We start from the raw sequence: 16,247 nt of genomic DNA on the forward strand, positions 1-16,247 counted from the left end.
TCAGGCATAGGAGCAACTCCTGATCTTCCGGGATGACAATATTGGCCAAACGGGGGATGACGATTGGTGGTGGATCATGCCTTGAGATTTGGTTCTTGGCGAGAAACCTGATTCGCGTGTTTAGCATAGCTTGATTGTCCACAAAAGTGGCACAACTGTCCAAAAAGGACAAGGCACCTAACTCAGAACAATGCTTACCAGAGACGAGAGCTAGTAGGAAGACTGTTTTCCAATATTTCAGTGGTGCTAATTCCAGCAGTTCAATTGGTGGTCTACTTAGAGCTGACAACACAACTGACAAAACCCAGTTGGGTTCCCTAGATTGGGGACTAGGCCTCTGATTATGAAAAGCAGTAAAGCAGTCTCCTAATATTAGGACAATCTTGTCCCCAAAGCGTTCTCATTAGTGGGTGACAATGCTGACCTATAGCCAACGATTGCTGTATAGGACAATCCTTACTCGTCAAACAGATGGACAAAAAATCAGCTACCTGGCCAAAAGTGGGGTGTCATGGATCAACCTCCCATCCACTACACAAATCAACATATGCCTGCCACTTGGAAATGTAGATTGCATTGATGGAACCCATATTCGCCCTGGTCAGGATGTTGGCAGCCTGCTCAGATAAACCTTCCGGCTGTGCGAGTCTACTGAGATCCATGTGTGTGAATGGTACACTGCAGGGCTCATTGGTAGTGTGCCATCCGGTTGAGACAACAGATCCTTGATGTCTGAAAGCACTACCGGTGTCTCGACTAACACTTCCAGTAGTGGAAATCAAGCCTTGGTTGGCACGTTGGTCGCCACCAGAGTCAAATTTCTCCAGTACCCAGTGAATCAGCAGGAAGGGAGGAAAGGCGTACACGTCCATGTGAGCCCACGGTATCGATAATGCCCACATTGCTCACACTCCTAGAGTTGGCAGGAATGTCACGTACATTGGGAGCGTGGCATTCCGGGGTATGGTGAATAGGTCTATCTTGAGACCTCACAGCCGAAACAGTCTGGAGGCTATCCTTTGGGGGTACCTGCGACTCCATGTTCTGGTAATGGAGTCGCTGTGAGAGGGCATCCGCTCGACTGTTACGCACCTGTGGAAGGTGGTGTGCAGTTAGCTCCACATTGCATTCCAGGCACCAACCGAGAATTTTCTCTGCCAGAGCTGACAACGATGGGGATTTGGTCTCCTCCTCCTTGTTGTTGTAGATGACCACCACTGCGTTGTCAATGCAGTGCAAACTCTGTGGCCCCCAAACTATGGTTAGCCGGTGTATCACAGCGCTAAGTTTACTGTTTTCAGTTCGAGCCAATTGATATGGCGACCCTGAATCCAATGCAGGGGCCATATTCCTTGGGCTTGTTCGTCCATTAGGGGCACTTCCCAACCTGTGAGAAAGGCATCGATTATCAGAGTTATGCGTGTGTGTCAAACTCTATGCCCAGAAACACCAACTGACGTGTCGGGTGTGGACGGGACTTTATTTACTAGATTTACTAAAAAGCCTAATTAGTGTACTAAATCATGTGTTAGCCTTACATGCTCGGCATGTAAGGGTCCTCAGCAACTTTGTTTTGGTTGTGTGGCAAGCAGTTGTCTAGGTACGGGTTGATGTGTACCTTATTTATTAGCCAATTGTCGCATACAACTTATTTACCACTTCCATGTCACATGTCTGGGTGGAATATTCTAGATTTTTTTTAGAAACTGGTTGAATAGGTAATAGAACACTGTAGGAGGCAATAGAAGGTTATGGAACATTCTAGAAATTTGTAGTAAGTTCCAGACTCATTATGTATGCTGATGTAATGTCTATTTATAGACAGTGGGGTATATATAGGGGAGTTGTTCAGCACTGAGTTCAGATCGGAGATCTCGTTGAATTGTATTGGAGTTTAAGTATCTAGTCATTGGAGTAGTGGAGTTTTACCGCGTTATTGTACTTGATGTTTGCAGAGTATAATAATACTAGTACCAGTTGAAACCTCATCTGTTGGCTCCGTGTTCGTATTTTATCATCGCCCCCAGGAAAGTCTTTCTGTTACTGTTGCCATTTTGGTATTTGAACCATCACACCTGTACTATACCAATTACGGTAATATTACGTTGCGTGTGACATCTGGGGGCTCGTCCGGGAACAGTGAAGACATATAGAAGACAATATGGCCAGCGAGATGAAAGATATGTCGATACAAGAGTTGCTGGAACGGGTGGATGAACTGGAAATGACTGGAGAAGACAAAAGGAAATTTATTTTGGAGCAACTCAGTTTTCAGCGGACTGACAGACAAGCGGCGAGGGAAGAGAGAAAGGCAAAAATGGAAATAGAAGCAGAGGTGAGGAAAATGGAGATAAAGGACAAGTTACGGCTGGAAGCGGAAGCAGGTGAAAGAGAGAAATTGCGAATGGAAGCAGAACAGCGAGAAAAGGAAAGGGAAGCAGAGGTAAGGAAAATGGAGATTGAGGAAAGAAAGGAAAAGTTACGACTGGAAGCAGATGAAAAGGAAAGAGAATTTGAGTTGGGGAGATCAGAGCTGCAAGCAGCAATCCCGGGGTTCGAACAGGCTGATTTTGGCGGTCAACGAAATGTTGTCAGTGATGCACAGTCACCAAAGTTGTCTGCATTTGTTGATGGTAAAGACGAACTTGATAGTTATTTATTGCGGTTTGAGAGATTTGCAACAAATGCGAGTTGGCATAGAGATGGATGGGCCACAAAATTGGGTGCACTGTTGACTGGTAGAGCACTGGAAGTATATTCCAGGATGTCCAACACTGATGCAGTTGACTATGATCGTGTGAAGGTGGCGCTGTTGACAAGATACGATTTCACAGAGGATGGGTACAGAAAGCGATTTCGTGAAATCAAACCTGAAAGTTCTGAAAGTCCTGACCAGTTAATTGTGCGGCTTAAGAATTATTTTGCTAAGTGGGTTGAGTTGTCAGGCACTGCAGCAACATATGATGGTGTTACCGACTTGATGGTGAAGGAGCAGTTTATTGGTGCCTGTACAAGAGATCCTGCAGTTTATCTTAAAGAAAGAGCACCTAAAGATTTAGATGAGTTGGCAGTAATAGCAAAGCAGTACCTAGTGGCACATGGTCAACAGTTATCCATGAAGGACCAGGTGAGGTGTAATGATAATAAGACTGCCATTAGAAATACTGATGTGGGACAGTGTAGTAGTATCCGGTGTTTTGTATGTCAGGGTGTTGGTCATCGAGCAGCACAATGTCCATCCCATGTTACTGATGTCAACCACGACAAAAGTGAACAGTGCCTTCAGTGTGGTGTCACAAGACATTTGGTTAAGTTCTGCCGTAGTGGACAACGCAGGGGTCAAGAAAGAAAGAGTGTCAAACCCAGCACTGGCGCAGCTGTAGTGGTTAAAGAGGAGTCTAATATCAGTGCTTGCTTTGCTGTTCAAATTAACAGTGATGTGCCTGAAATGACTGAGAAGGACCATTTGTTGTTGGCATTGGGGGAGCAGTTAAAGGTTGTGAATGGTGCATGTATGGATCGAAGTGGTGTTGTGGAGGACAGGACTTTGCCTGTGGGTCAAGGGAAGGTTGGTGACACAGCTGTGATCATGTTGAGAGACACTGGGTGTAATGGCATTATAGTCAAAAAGAGCTTGGTACCAGATGACCAGTATACAAAAAAGATGGGTCATATATTGAGGGTTGATCGTACTGTAAGAAGGGTTCCAGTCGCCATGGTGGAAATTGATATGCCATATTTGAGAGGCATGGTTGAAGCATTATGTGTGCAGGACCCAATCTATGATTTACTTGTTGGGAATGTGCCTGGAGGAAGACCACCAGATGACCCGGATCCAGTGTGGAATGTGAGTGGAGCAGTAACAACCAGAGCGCAAGCGAAGAAATCTGGTAAGGTGAAGCCGCTCAAAGTATGTGATGTAAAGACTGGAGCACATGTGACAAAAGACAAATTAATCGAGATGCAGCAAGCATACACATCGTTGAAGAAGTATTATAATAAGAGAGAACCAGAAGTGAGAGGGCATCATACAACCCAGTTCCAGGTATATGGAGGCTTGCTTTATCGTGTGTATTGGGATCGTTCAGTTCCAGGAGGCAAGACGGTATGTCAAGTGGTTGTGCCTAAACTGTTGAGGACTCGTGTTATGCAGATTGCCCATGATTCAATATTTGGTGGACACAGGGGATAAAGAAGACAAAAGACCGGATTGTGACTAGCTTTTATTGGCCTGGGCTACATAAAGATGTTACCAGTTTTTGTAGGTCGTGTGATGTGTGCCAGAAGACTGTTTCAAAGGGGTCAGTTGTGAAGGCCCCATTAGGTAAGATGCCTTTAATTGATATGCCATTCAAGCGTGTGGCTGTAGATTTGGTTGGACCAATTACGCCAGCCAGTGAGGGGTCATCGATACATCTTAACTATGGTGGACTATGCTACACGGTATCCAGAGGCGGTTCCACTTAAAAATATAGATACAGAGAATGTAGCCGAGGCATTGATTGACTTTTATAGCCGATTAGGGGTTCCAGAAGAAGTACTAAGTGACATGGGGACTCAGTTTGTGTCAGAATGCATGCAAGAAGTATCAAGATTGCTCAGCATTAAGAGACTGACGTCTACGCCCTATCACCCCATTTGTAATGGACTGGTGGAAAAGTTTAATGGTACTTTGAAGAAGATGTTAAAGCGGTTGTGCCATGAACAACCAAGGCAATGGCATCAGAATATTAGTGCTTTACTCTTCGCATATAGAGAGGTACCACAGGAGTCAACTGTTTTTTCCCCATTTGAACTGTTATATGGTCGAACGGTTAGAGGCCCAATGAAGATCCTTAAAGAGTCATGGACCAAAGAAAGCGATACTCCTGAGATAGTTAATAGTTACCAGTATGTGTTTGAGTTGAGAGATCGGCTAGAACAGACTTTAGAGATTGCTCGAGAGAAATTACAGAAGGCACAGAACCGATACAAGTGTTACTATGATCGTAAAACGAAGAAACGAGTGCTTAAGGAAGGAGATAAGGTGTTAATTTTGCTGCCAACTGACAACAACAAGCTATTGATGCAGTGGAAGGATCCTTATGTGGTGGAGCAGGTAATAGGCGAAAACGATTATCGAGTGAGGGTAGGTGACAAAGTGAAAACGTATCATGTAAATATGTTAAAGTTGTATGTTGAGCGGGAGACGTCACCTCAACCAGATGGAAGTGAGACAAGTTACTCACCAAATACGGCCATAGACCTGATGAATGCTGTGCGCGCAGCTACAGCGGGGTGCAACGAGTCAGATGAAGAGAATGTTGTTGACGAAGATGATCTTCTAGAGTTAGGAACTTGTAAACCCAAGGAGTCAGGTAAAGATGATCAAATTGGTACAGACCTGACAGAACACTAGAGAAAAAAAATGGTGGGTTTAGTCAATACCTATGATAAGGTGTTTACTGACTTGCCAGGAAAGACCAAGTTAATCAGTCATAAGATTTACCTGACAAATGATACACCAATACGATCTAAGCCATACTCACTACCATATGCAATAAGGGAGAACCTTAGGCAAGATATTGAAGATATGTTAAAAATAGGAGTAATCAGGAAGTCCACATCACCCTATGCGTCACCGGTGGTGATTGTAAAGAATAAGGATGGATCGAATCGCATATGTGTAGACTATAGGAAATTAAATAAGGTCACTGTAACAGACCCTGAGCCAATGGTAACAACAGGGGACATATTTCAGAGGCTACATAATAGTAAGTTCCTGTCAAAAATTGATTTAAGTAAGGGTTAATGGCAGATACCAGTAGCTGAAGAAGTTATACCAAAGACAGCATTTGTTACTCCCGATGGAACTTATGAATTTTTAAAGATGCCATTTGGAATGAAGAATGTGGGAGCTACTCTGGTGCGGGGAATCAGGAAATTATTGTCAGGTATGGAGGGGTTGGAAGCTATATAGATGACCTGATAGTTTATTCAAGCTGCTGGGATGAGCATGTTCAAGTATTATCTGAGTTGTTACGAAGACTAAGGGCAGCGGACATAACAGCTAGACCATCCAAGTGTGTTCTGGGTGCAACATCAGTAGAATTCCTGGGTCATGAAATTGGACACAATTGGGTGAGTCCAAGTCACAACAACGTGGAGAAAATTCAAGAAGTGCAAAGACCAGCGACCAAGAAAGGTGTCCGATCAATCTTTGGGCTGGTCAATTACTACAGAGACCACATCTCCTTACTCGCAACTATTGCAGCACCCTTGAGTGACCTACTAAGGAAAGGACAACCTAACAAAGTTGTATGGGAAGAGGCCCAGGAGAAAGCATATAACACTTTGCGGGAATACTTATTGGGCAAAACAATTTTGAAGTTGCCAGACACACAGAAACCATTTGTGTTGCAGACGGACGCGTCTCAGGTAGGAATTGGAGCAGTACTTATGCAGAATCATGGTGAGAAGCTTCATCCAATTGCTTATGCAAGTAAGAAGTTATCCGATTCAGAAAAGAAATATTCAACTGTAGAAAGGGAATGTTTAGCCATTGTATGGGGCGTGAATAAATTTCGCCTATATTTAGCCGGTGTGGAGTTCATTTTGCAAACGGATCATAAACCATTGTCTTACCTGGATAAAGCCAAGTTTGCAAATGACAGAGTGATGAGATGGGCGATGACTCTGCAAGGATATAATTATCGTGTTGAGGATATTCCTGGACGGGACAATTTGGTAGCGGACTACCTGAGTAGATTGATGGACTGAGGAACTTTTGAACAGTATAGTAGAATGTTATTCGTTTATGATTATATTTCATATTTTATTATATTTAGCTTTATTCAGTTCGATTTGATATATTGTATTGTTGTTCTATTTGAAATTGTTATCGTATTCGTATTATTGACGTCGTTGCTAGTCATGTAAATTTGTAGTAAGTTCCAGACTCATTATGTATGCTGATGTAATGGTTTATTTATAGACAGTGGGGGTATATATAGGGGAGTTGTTCAGCACTGAGTTCAGATCGGAGATCTCGTTGAATTGTATTGGAGTTTAAGTATCTAGTCATTGGAGTAGTGGAGTTTTACCGCGTTATTGTACTTGATGTTTGCAGAGTATAATAATACCAGTACCAGTTTAAACCTCATCTGTTGGCTCCGTGTTCGTATTTTATCATCGCCGCCAGGAAAGTCTTTCTGTTACTGTTGCCATTTTGGTATTTGAACCATCACACCTGTACTATACCAATTACGGTAATATTACGTTGCATGTGACACCAATCAAAATCACTTACGCTAACTACACACCTCCCCAGGCACCAATGCATCACCCTTCAGAGCTGCTTTTCTTCAGCACATAAAGTAGAGTAAAGGAACTCTACGGGTATTACCCATAATCCCTGAAGATGCCATGCACTTGGTGGGCAATACCATTATTTTTAATTCAGGGGTCAACAGGCTGGCAGTAGAAAAACCTACTTTGTCTAACTTGGACAAATATCTAACTTAAAGAAATAGCGTAAGTAATTGGAGCGTCTAATAAACAAAGGGGCTAGAGCTAGAAAAGCTCATCTATTTTATCAAACCAAGTTACCACCATATGTCCACTGTTACAACAACCATTCCTTCTTCCCAGGATGCATTGCTAATTAGCTTTTTTAAATAATACACTGTGTGAAAAGGTTCTTCTGATCAGCCAAAACTGTGATCGAAGTAATTTAATTATCCATAAACAATGAATTGAAAAATTTGTATCTTATTTTATTATCAACAATGTAAGATAAATGATGGTACAAAAATGAATAGGTCAATCAACAGATACAGTAACATTGGACGGAAGAAGAATAAATGCATAATTAATTTCAAGGTAAGAAACAATCACTGCAAACTGTAATGTAATGACTATGATGGAATTTATGGAATGAAAACGTACTTTAATGGCCACATAATAAAAGACTGCTTTGTTGAATCATCTGGATTCAACATTTACATGATCTTAATAGTTTTTTTTCAAAAATGATTGCAGCATCACACATGAAAATTCAAAGTAGCCAAAAGAATATTGCAACATTTCGTGAAACCCTACTGGATAAATTGTGTATGTTTAGCAATGCAAGACACAACAATTCAGATGGAATGCATGATTTGATAAAGAAAAGAAAAGATAAATTAGGGAGATGAATTTGTTTAAATAAAATGCACAGTGACCAGCACAACTGCCAAGTTGAGTATTGACACTGTGTGGTGGTTGTTAGGAAGGCACATGATGTCATGATTGGTCTTTTCTTCTGAAAGTGAACTTAAGAAAAGCAGAATCTTTATCAGAATTACACAGTGTCTGGGGCTGCAAAGAAAACAGAGAAAGAAAAGTTACGTCTAGTTATTTCATAGCATAATATTATACCCTTAATTCCTTTCTGTATGTCAACTTTAATTTCTGAAAAGAATATACAAATTCTGAACATAAAAGTTCTGCATGATATAAGAATGCTGATATTGTGACGTCACCACCTTATATCATTTGTTTATTGAGCCACGAATAACACAGCTCTTGACCACCACTTACTATAAGGACAGTTTTATGTAGTCCCATGGGTGGTCTTTATACACGTGTTTAACTGTATTTCAGATTGACACACATATATCAAATTTAATATAAATCCCCTTTTTCTTCACAATCCCAAATCAATTAGAAATTCTGTTCAGTAGTTTTTTTTCTTTACCTCACAGCCTACAGATTTGGCCATACTGCTAACTTTCTTGACAAACTCATCTGTCTGTTCCTTCTTCAAGTCCAGCATAAACTTTGCAGTTTCCAACATTACACATGCACGTTCAGAAAACAGTGTATTAATCTCTGGAGTCAGGTTGTGTACCATACTGTGGGAGAAATATAACATTTGATGTAGATTACATGATGAATCGATAACTTTTTGTCAGGGCCTGTATATTTGGTTCAAGGACACAGATCACTGAAATCACTGTTCATACTAACTTAACACCAAACATGATAATTGAGGCTGTTCCCTACTAAACCCACTGTAGTGTAAACTGGTGAATACTAAATTCGTGGTATAAAATGATGTAAAACATGTAATTTTCCCTGCTAGTATTGTGAGACCCAAAAAAATTTGTTCACTGAATCTTGAAATTCACTGAATGTTTGCCTCTTATGTAAATATGGCAAACTATAGTACATGTAATACATGAAGCAGTATAACCCGCAATTAACACTTTCATCTGTAATCAATATAGTTGTTATACCTTACAGGTTGTAACTGACAAATATAAGTTTTCTAAAGTAATAAATAAGTATATGTCATCAACATTATGTCTAAAAAGTGTCACTTCTAATATGAATGTACGATGAGTATACATAGATTTGTGTGGACCACATACTATTAAATGGTGCTTGTTTAAACATCTAATAAATGCACAGTACAAGGTATAATATTATTTTTGTATTACTATGTGATTTCACAGAGCATTTTCTTCAGTACCACACATGTTCTTCAGGTGCTACCCCAACCTACATTTTTACTGGCAAAAATGTGCGTAATGTAACAGACTCAATGTTATGTATTACGTTATGTTTTACAAGGATATACTGGTTATGACGTTACAGAGGTTTCATTGTGAATCTGACATTTGTGAATATGATAATTGAATAAGATGTGGGGGATGTTTTACCACAAGAGTAAAATAAATAAACATATAATTTTGATTACCTGTTTGAGAAATACACAAGATGAAACAGCTGATGATATTTACTTTTTTTCTTCAACTCTTGAGCAGAAGACAATGGTAGGAAGTTAACAGTTACATCTTCAATCTGTATCAGCTCTGCAAAAGCATAGATTTCCTAAATATTGGTCTACATTGCATATAAATATACAAAACAATGGCCATAAATCAAACAATCACTTTTACTAGAACAATACTGGTCAAAACTAATTGATAATTTGACAGAAGGCCACTTTTATCAAAAAATCTACTAATCAAATTTCCATTGGTAATGACTTGTCTATTTCCACACTGGAACCTGCTATTTAAAATTCTACTGAAAACCCAACAATTAATCTCAATTGAATGGATACTACCGGTATTTAACATTTCCATTGAACACATACGGTACTTTTAAATTAAAAAAAAAAAAAATCACATATGGCCTATCGATCAGACAGTGGTCCATCACAGAAAAACATTGCTCAAAATTAATCATCCCTAGATCACCATCTACAACGTGATTCAGAAACATGGCGAACAGGGCTAGTTCAAAGTTGTGATTTGAATATGAACAAGACCATTCAAACCATGTTTTATGATATTCTGCCATGATTCAATTTTCATTCTCAACTGAAAATTTACATACAAAGTATATACAACTTCCTTATTGTCATTTTTCCCACCAGCACTCCTTGAGAGTCCATGACTGGAGCATTTGCTTGTTGGGATGAAAAGTTCCACACTCAAACAAACACTGCTAAGCATGTTCCAAGAAATATTCCATTGCATCAAGGGAAATTAATAGTGAGCTTGCAATCTCAGTCAATTTATTTAATAGACACCCATTACATGTAGATGGCAATTCTGTCTTATCTTATCATTGAAGGATAGCTATCAATTTCAAATAAGGCTGAATATTATTACGTGTACATGCCTTAGAATAGAAACATCTGGGTTATGTTAAACATGTATTGACCATTGCCATTTATACTTTTACTTTTGCAGAGATTGATTATTGAAGGTGGCTGTGTTTGCAAAAGTTATACTGGGTTTTGTTAGCTAGTAATGTACATACATGTGATTGTTTTAGACACTAAAATTTACATATATCATCTGAGAGGCAATTTGTGCTTTGGGCAATGAGAACATTTCCCCTCCCCACAGTGAACACCCATATTTGACCAATAATAAATACAACTTCCATCATCAGCTATTATAAGCATACATACTTGCAGTTTCACCTGTACTCTCAGATGAAGCTGGCTCTTCAGCATTTTCATTCACATCTTCTTCTTCCTCATCCTCAGTAATTTCAGTAAGTTTTGCTTCTTCCTTTTTTGTACCATCCTTCCCATCTTGTTTTGGCATTACATATATTTCATTGTTGGTCAGCTCATACAGCATGGAGAGTACGTTGTACTCTGAGACATCTCTTGAAGTCTGTAATGCATCACAGTAAATATATTTACAGACTACATTTTTTTCTAAAAACAGAATATGGTACAACTATGTGAATTTTAAAATAAAATGCAATACGTCATATGGCTGTAACATAGAACCAAATTTCCTGATGAACATGTATGGTAGGTATAGACAAAATATCTGTACTGATCCCAAATTTCAAGCCATGTGCTATAATGGAATTTTCCCAATCGCAAGGTTATATATTTGGTTCATAAATCACTATCTCCATGAATATGCACGCAAGTTTATACAGAATTGTGTATGTATGAGATTGGCCATGACAGTAAATCAACTGACCAATAAGATTAGTTGTTACAAATATTAAGATTGATGTGATGATGTGCTCTTTAGGTAGACCTTGCGATGATTACAAAAAAATCACTGTTTCATTTATCCTGATGTGTTTCCTATCATCCTCTTGAGTGGCTTACAGATAAATTAACTACATGTATGTGTAAATATTTAATACTTGATCTACCCTTGAATGTGACATGTACAAATAACCATAGTGATGATAGTGACTCATGATCATTATGGGTCTTGGGTTACAATCACACAGAAAAACAGGTCCACCTCTACTCGGAATGAGTGTGATGTGGATTCAATGGGAACAGAGTGAGAGACACAGTTTCATTCACTATCAGAGCTATTCTTATAACGTGAAACAGACTTCTGAATTAGGCTGAGTTATTATTGTAAAATACTTTATTTTAGCTGCAATTAATTTTCACTGAAAAGACTTATTGGGTGTTTTGTATGGAGTTTATTGTATGAATGTAAAATATAGGAAAAAAGGTATATTTTATTTTTACTCAATTAAGAACTTTACAGTAGCTGGATGTGTTACTTTTATCTATTCTGCTAATAGATAAACACACTAAATTAAAACCAAGTGAATATGCAAAGTTAACAATAGAATGTATGGTCTTTTCAAAAATCTGTAAATTTAAACCTAGTGAGTACAACATCAAATCTGCAAAATTAATCAGAGCGTCTGGGTTTGTGATGTCTTTAGGAATGAGGACTACTCACCTTCATGTGCATATCATTAGCTTTTTTCAGCAAACTTTTCTCTTCACATTCTATACCAAATGTGATGAATGGACTTGTTACGATGTCACCCCAGTAACCACGCTGGGCTATTCTATCACCACCCTGAAACACATGTGTTTATAAACTGTTATATTGTGGGGTTTGAGGATCCAAGTGAGTTGTTGCAAAAATAAACCATATTGTTAAACTAGATTTGATATGGTCATGGATCATGGATGTTAGACACTGCAACCCTTTGGTATATGCAGTGGTTGCTATGGCTATGTGTCAGGCTGACTAATCAAAGGATTGGGTGTGAATCCAAATATAAGCAATATATTGGTCACATAGTTGAAGAAAAAGTGGAGAATAGCTGTATATTTTATAAAATTAGAAAAATATTCATTGAAATTAAGAATTTAATTCATCGTCACAAAAAGAACTCTAGCTATAAATTCATCCAGCTAGAGTTGACAATGCAGATAAAAGTAGTAGTATTTGTAAATGTTGGACTGCATCTTCTAACTAGCAGAGTGTTGCCAAGATACAAAGGTACACAGCATGTGTTACATTCCAAAAGCCTTACCACTTTGAATATCATTCCTGAAGCCAGCGTCTTATTGGGTGAATCATAGTCGCCTTCCCTTGTTTCAAATGCCACACCATTCCTCCTCCACTGTGAGTACACATGAATGTTGATAATTTTAGCATCTTTCTCACAAAGTTTCATACTGTAATCCCAGTCAAATGCACCTTGTTTATTATCATAGCGTACACCCAGGTGCTTCCTCACCCTATCATCCCTGAATAAAAAAAAATCATATGCAAATGAGGTAATTAATATGCATACAATTTATGTAAAATGATTTTAAATGTATGGAGCAGTGTTAATTAATATACTGACAAAAACAAAAGGAGCTACTAAAACAGATTTACACAAACATGAACAACACAAAACAAATGCTGCCCTTTATAACTTTGTCAAGAAAATAGTTTACATACATGTATCTCTACATATACGCCTCACCATGTTATTATGGTGCAGTAGTGAAAACTGTCAGAGATATATTGACAAAATAGAATACAAAATGACTGACTGATACACACAGGAGCAAAAGTAAAAGCTTCGCTCCAGGACCCATGCCAGAGAATATCTTGTAACATGTGGTACACATAGTTACTATAATAATACTATTCTCAGGGGCGGACATCCAGGCATTTTCACCACCTGGCAACCATCACAGTGGAAATAAGGGCTGAAAACTCTTAGAAAATGATACTTTGGGATGGTTGTTGAGACTTCCCTGAACAATGTAACGAGGTTACACCTGCGTGTACGACATATATAAATTTGGCTGTTCAGGATTACTCCAAAGCGTTTGTGTTGTTTTCTATTTTTACTAGCTCTTTCACCAGCACTCCAAAGAAGCTTGCGCAAAGCCCATAGAAATACTTGGTAGAGTGGTGTGCATCTTAAAACGTGGAACGTCTTGTGACGTAGCCCCGCCCGAGGATATATATAAAAGTTTTGGTTTCCAGCTTACCAATATTTTGAAATATCATATACTTTAACATCAGGATTCCTCCAGAATTTATAGATTGCTTCTAGTTGGTCCCTTTCTTTAAACTTCAAAGCTGATATGTCAAATATAGGCATCATCTCCTTCATGTAGTCTAGATCTGTAACATATCTGAGATGGAATATGGTGTGGTTATAGTCAACATGCAATGATAAATAATCTGTGAATATCAAGGCTAAATTATGAGTTACTGTATACAGTATGTCACATTGGTAAGTTCTCACACAGGATTGGGAGGGGGGTTCTTATGTAACTTAGGTTACATTAAAGTTGTATTTTTAGCAAAATTTAGTTGAAAGCATTTTTAATTTTGAGTAACTTGGTCAAAAATCAAATCAGAAAGTTATGGTGTTCATAAGTCATACTGATCAAAAGCTGGCATTTATGTCATTTATCAATTTAACTCCCGACAAAAGCTAAACCCAGCTAAATGCTTTGCATTGAATATTAATTTTGTAATATCGTCCATCGTCAAAAGGAAATTTCAATGTGCAGTTAGGAGATTTGATGATACTCTAAAATGCTAAAAACTCAATCACAACTGAAAGTATGGAACAGCTTGATTAGGATTAGTTATTGGCAAGAAACTTGTGATGTGGATATTGTGAATACAGTGTTTATTACTAGAAATGTTAAAGACATTACATGACATGACTAAAATATACTAGGACAACAATACAACTTTAGTTAAAGGGATACAATGTATAAAATAACACAGAATTCGTAATGCAGATAAGGTAATGTTTACACAAATTTAAAATTAATGTTGATCAATGGGCTATCCTGGCATCAGCCAGTTGTGCTTAAGTTAAACACAACCAGCATCTGTAGAAAAAGTCACATCTACTAATCAGGTGCACCCATTACCAACTGGACCCTTTTTGAGTTTGAGGTACACTCACTCAAGAGTAGGATTTTTGTTTCAGTAACAACCACAATGATACATGTGTCACACTTACTTGATGAATTCATTGGCTTTATTTACAATGTACTGACTGGAATGTGATCTGATTAGTGAATTACCATAGATTTCTAAGAATAATTCAGTTTTTTCTTGGAATCCCATTTTCTGCGGCGACTCCAATGCTATGTTTAGTAGCAGCATGTGACGGGCATAGATCTCCAAACTGTTCTCAATCACGTAAAACTACAAAAAATAAGTAGCATGAATTAAAGTAGCCTGACATGTAGGCGTGAGTGGCGCCCTCGTAGGCCAAACGGCATCAGACCCTAACAACACCGGACAGAATAGTGCATGTCTCGTCAGTAAGATCAATACTGCGAATTCACAAAGTTCAGGCCTGTTTGAAAATAAATTTCAATGAATATTTATTTTGGTGGTCATGGTAACATCATCAATCGAAGCTGTTTTTTCATTGTCTGCAAAAATCACAGACTGTTTTCAACAAGATGATAACATTGGGCAGAAATTTGCCAGCTCCTTATCACACATTATGTCAACAAACAAATAAATTCTGCCGTGAATGGTTACTCTTTGATGGCTGTCACTATCTGACGTTCCTGTAACTTTATTGGTAACAAAAAATCGTTGGGGAAAATCTGTCAGGCGTGTGTTGGGTTTGGAGTACCGCGGAGGGCGCAACTCACGCAACCTTGTCAGGCTAGTGTTCAAGATAAAGTTCATTTTATTCACACATATTGAAAGAAATTTTAAGCAAGAAGGCAATGAAAGAGAAGCAAAATTAAAAAGCAACTAAATTAAAAATTATTTACCAACTGTATCAAGAAATAGAAATACAAATCTATATACAGTACAGTGATCTATAATTTCTCTTGATGCCTTGAAATGTTATTGTATATACATGTAATTACAGATAAGAGTCTTTAAGACCTGTTAAACCTTACAACATTGAACGTACATTTATTTTTTTCTTAGGATATCTATGTTTTCTAGATATGGTTTTCAGTATATGTCTGCAATCACCAGCACCAATCATCAAAACGTTGAATTCTTCACAGTCTCCATCACCACCAGATACATGTAATCCTTCCAAACCTGAAATAAAATCTAATAATAAAGACATGTAGTACTTATGTGGTTATTTGCAAATTATCAAAATCGTATTTGGCATTCATTACTGACAACATTTTAAATGAAAACTAATTAGCACGCATTATGCCAAACGTGAAATGTGCCACCAAATGACTGTTACTTGAGGGCTGAATATCGCAATAAATCGATCAGTAAGTAACTACATGTAAATACAAAACTACAGCATGCAACTGTTCAAGTAAGTCACCTTTTTCTTGGAAGTCCAACGCGGGGCTGAATCCCCACCAAGTAATTGCTCCAAAGCCGTCTACCATTGTGTATTCGTCAGATCTTCACTCGTCCAAAATATTTGCCAAAATACTATTCGTTTGTTTTTGCTAAAACGACTTTGAACGACGAATTATGTGTAACCTGCAATGTTTACAACTCCGCCATGTT

The 16,247-nt window shown here is 38.4% G+C and overlaps 1 protein-coding gene across 2 annotated transcripts; it reads right to left on the minus strand.

Annotated features, from left to right (window-relative positions):
* Positions 1-7,733: 7,733 nt before the first annotated feature.
* Positions 7,734-16,237, minus strand: LOC100377462 (dynein axonemal assembly factor 3-like). Of its 2 annotated transcripts, none has more exons than XM_006814072.3 (10): positions 16,057-16,237; positions 15,676-15,812; positions 14,755-14,942; positions 13,760-13,906; positions 12,802-13,018; positions 12,216-12,338; positions 10,949-11,159; positions 9,722-9,836; positions 8,717-8,873; positions 7,734-8,337 (listed from the first exon to the last, which is right to left on the minus strand). In XM_006814072.3, exons 1-10 carry the CDS (start codon positions 16,121-16,123, stop codon positions 8,263-8,265), a joined length of 1,437 nt encoding a protein of 478 aa, XP_006814135.1. In that variant the 5' UTR covers positions 16,124-16,237; the 3' UTR covers positions 7,734-8,262. The 2 variants fall into 2 exon arrangements, with proteins under 2 accessions (XP_006814135.1, XP_085357565.1); XM_085501439.1 differs by having other exon boundaries at positions 15,676-15,824.
* Between the last annotated feature and the right edge of the window lie 10 nt (positions 16,238-16,247).

Source organism: Saccoglossus kowalevskii, chromosome 7, assembly GCF_978046115.1.
Source record: "Saccoglossus kowalevskii chromosome 7, keSacKowa6.1, whole genome shotgun sequence".
NCBI lineage: Eukaryota > Metazoa > Hemichordata > Enteropneusta > Harrimaniidae > Saccoglossus > Saccoglossus kowalevskii.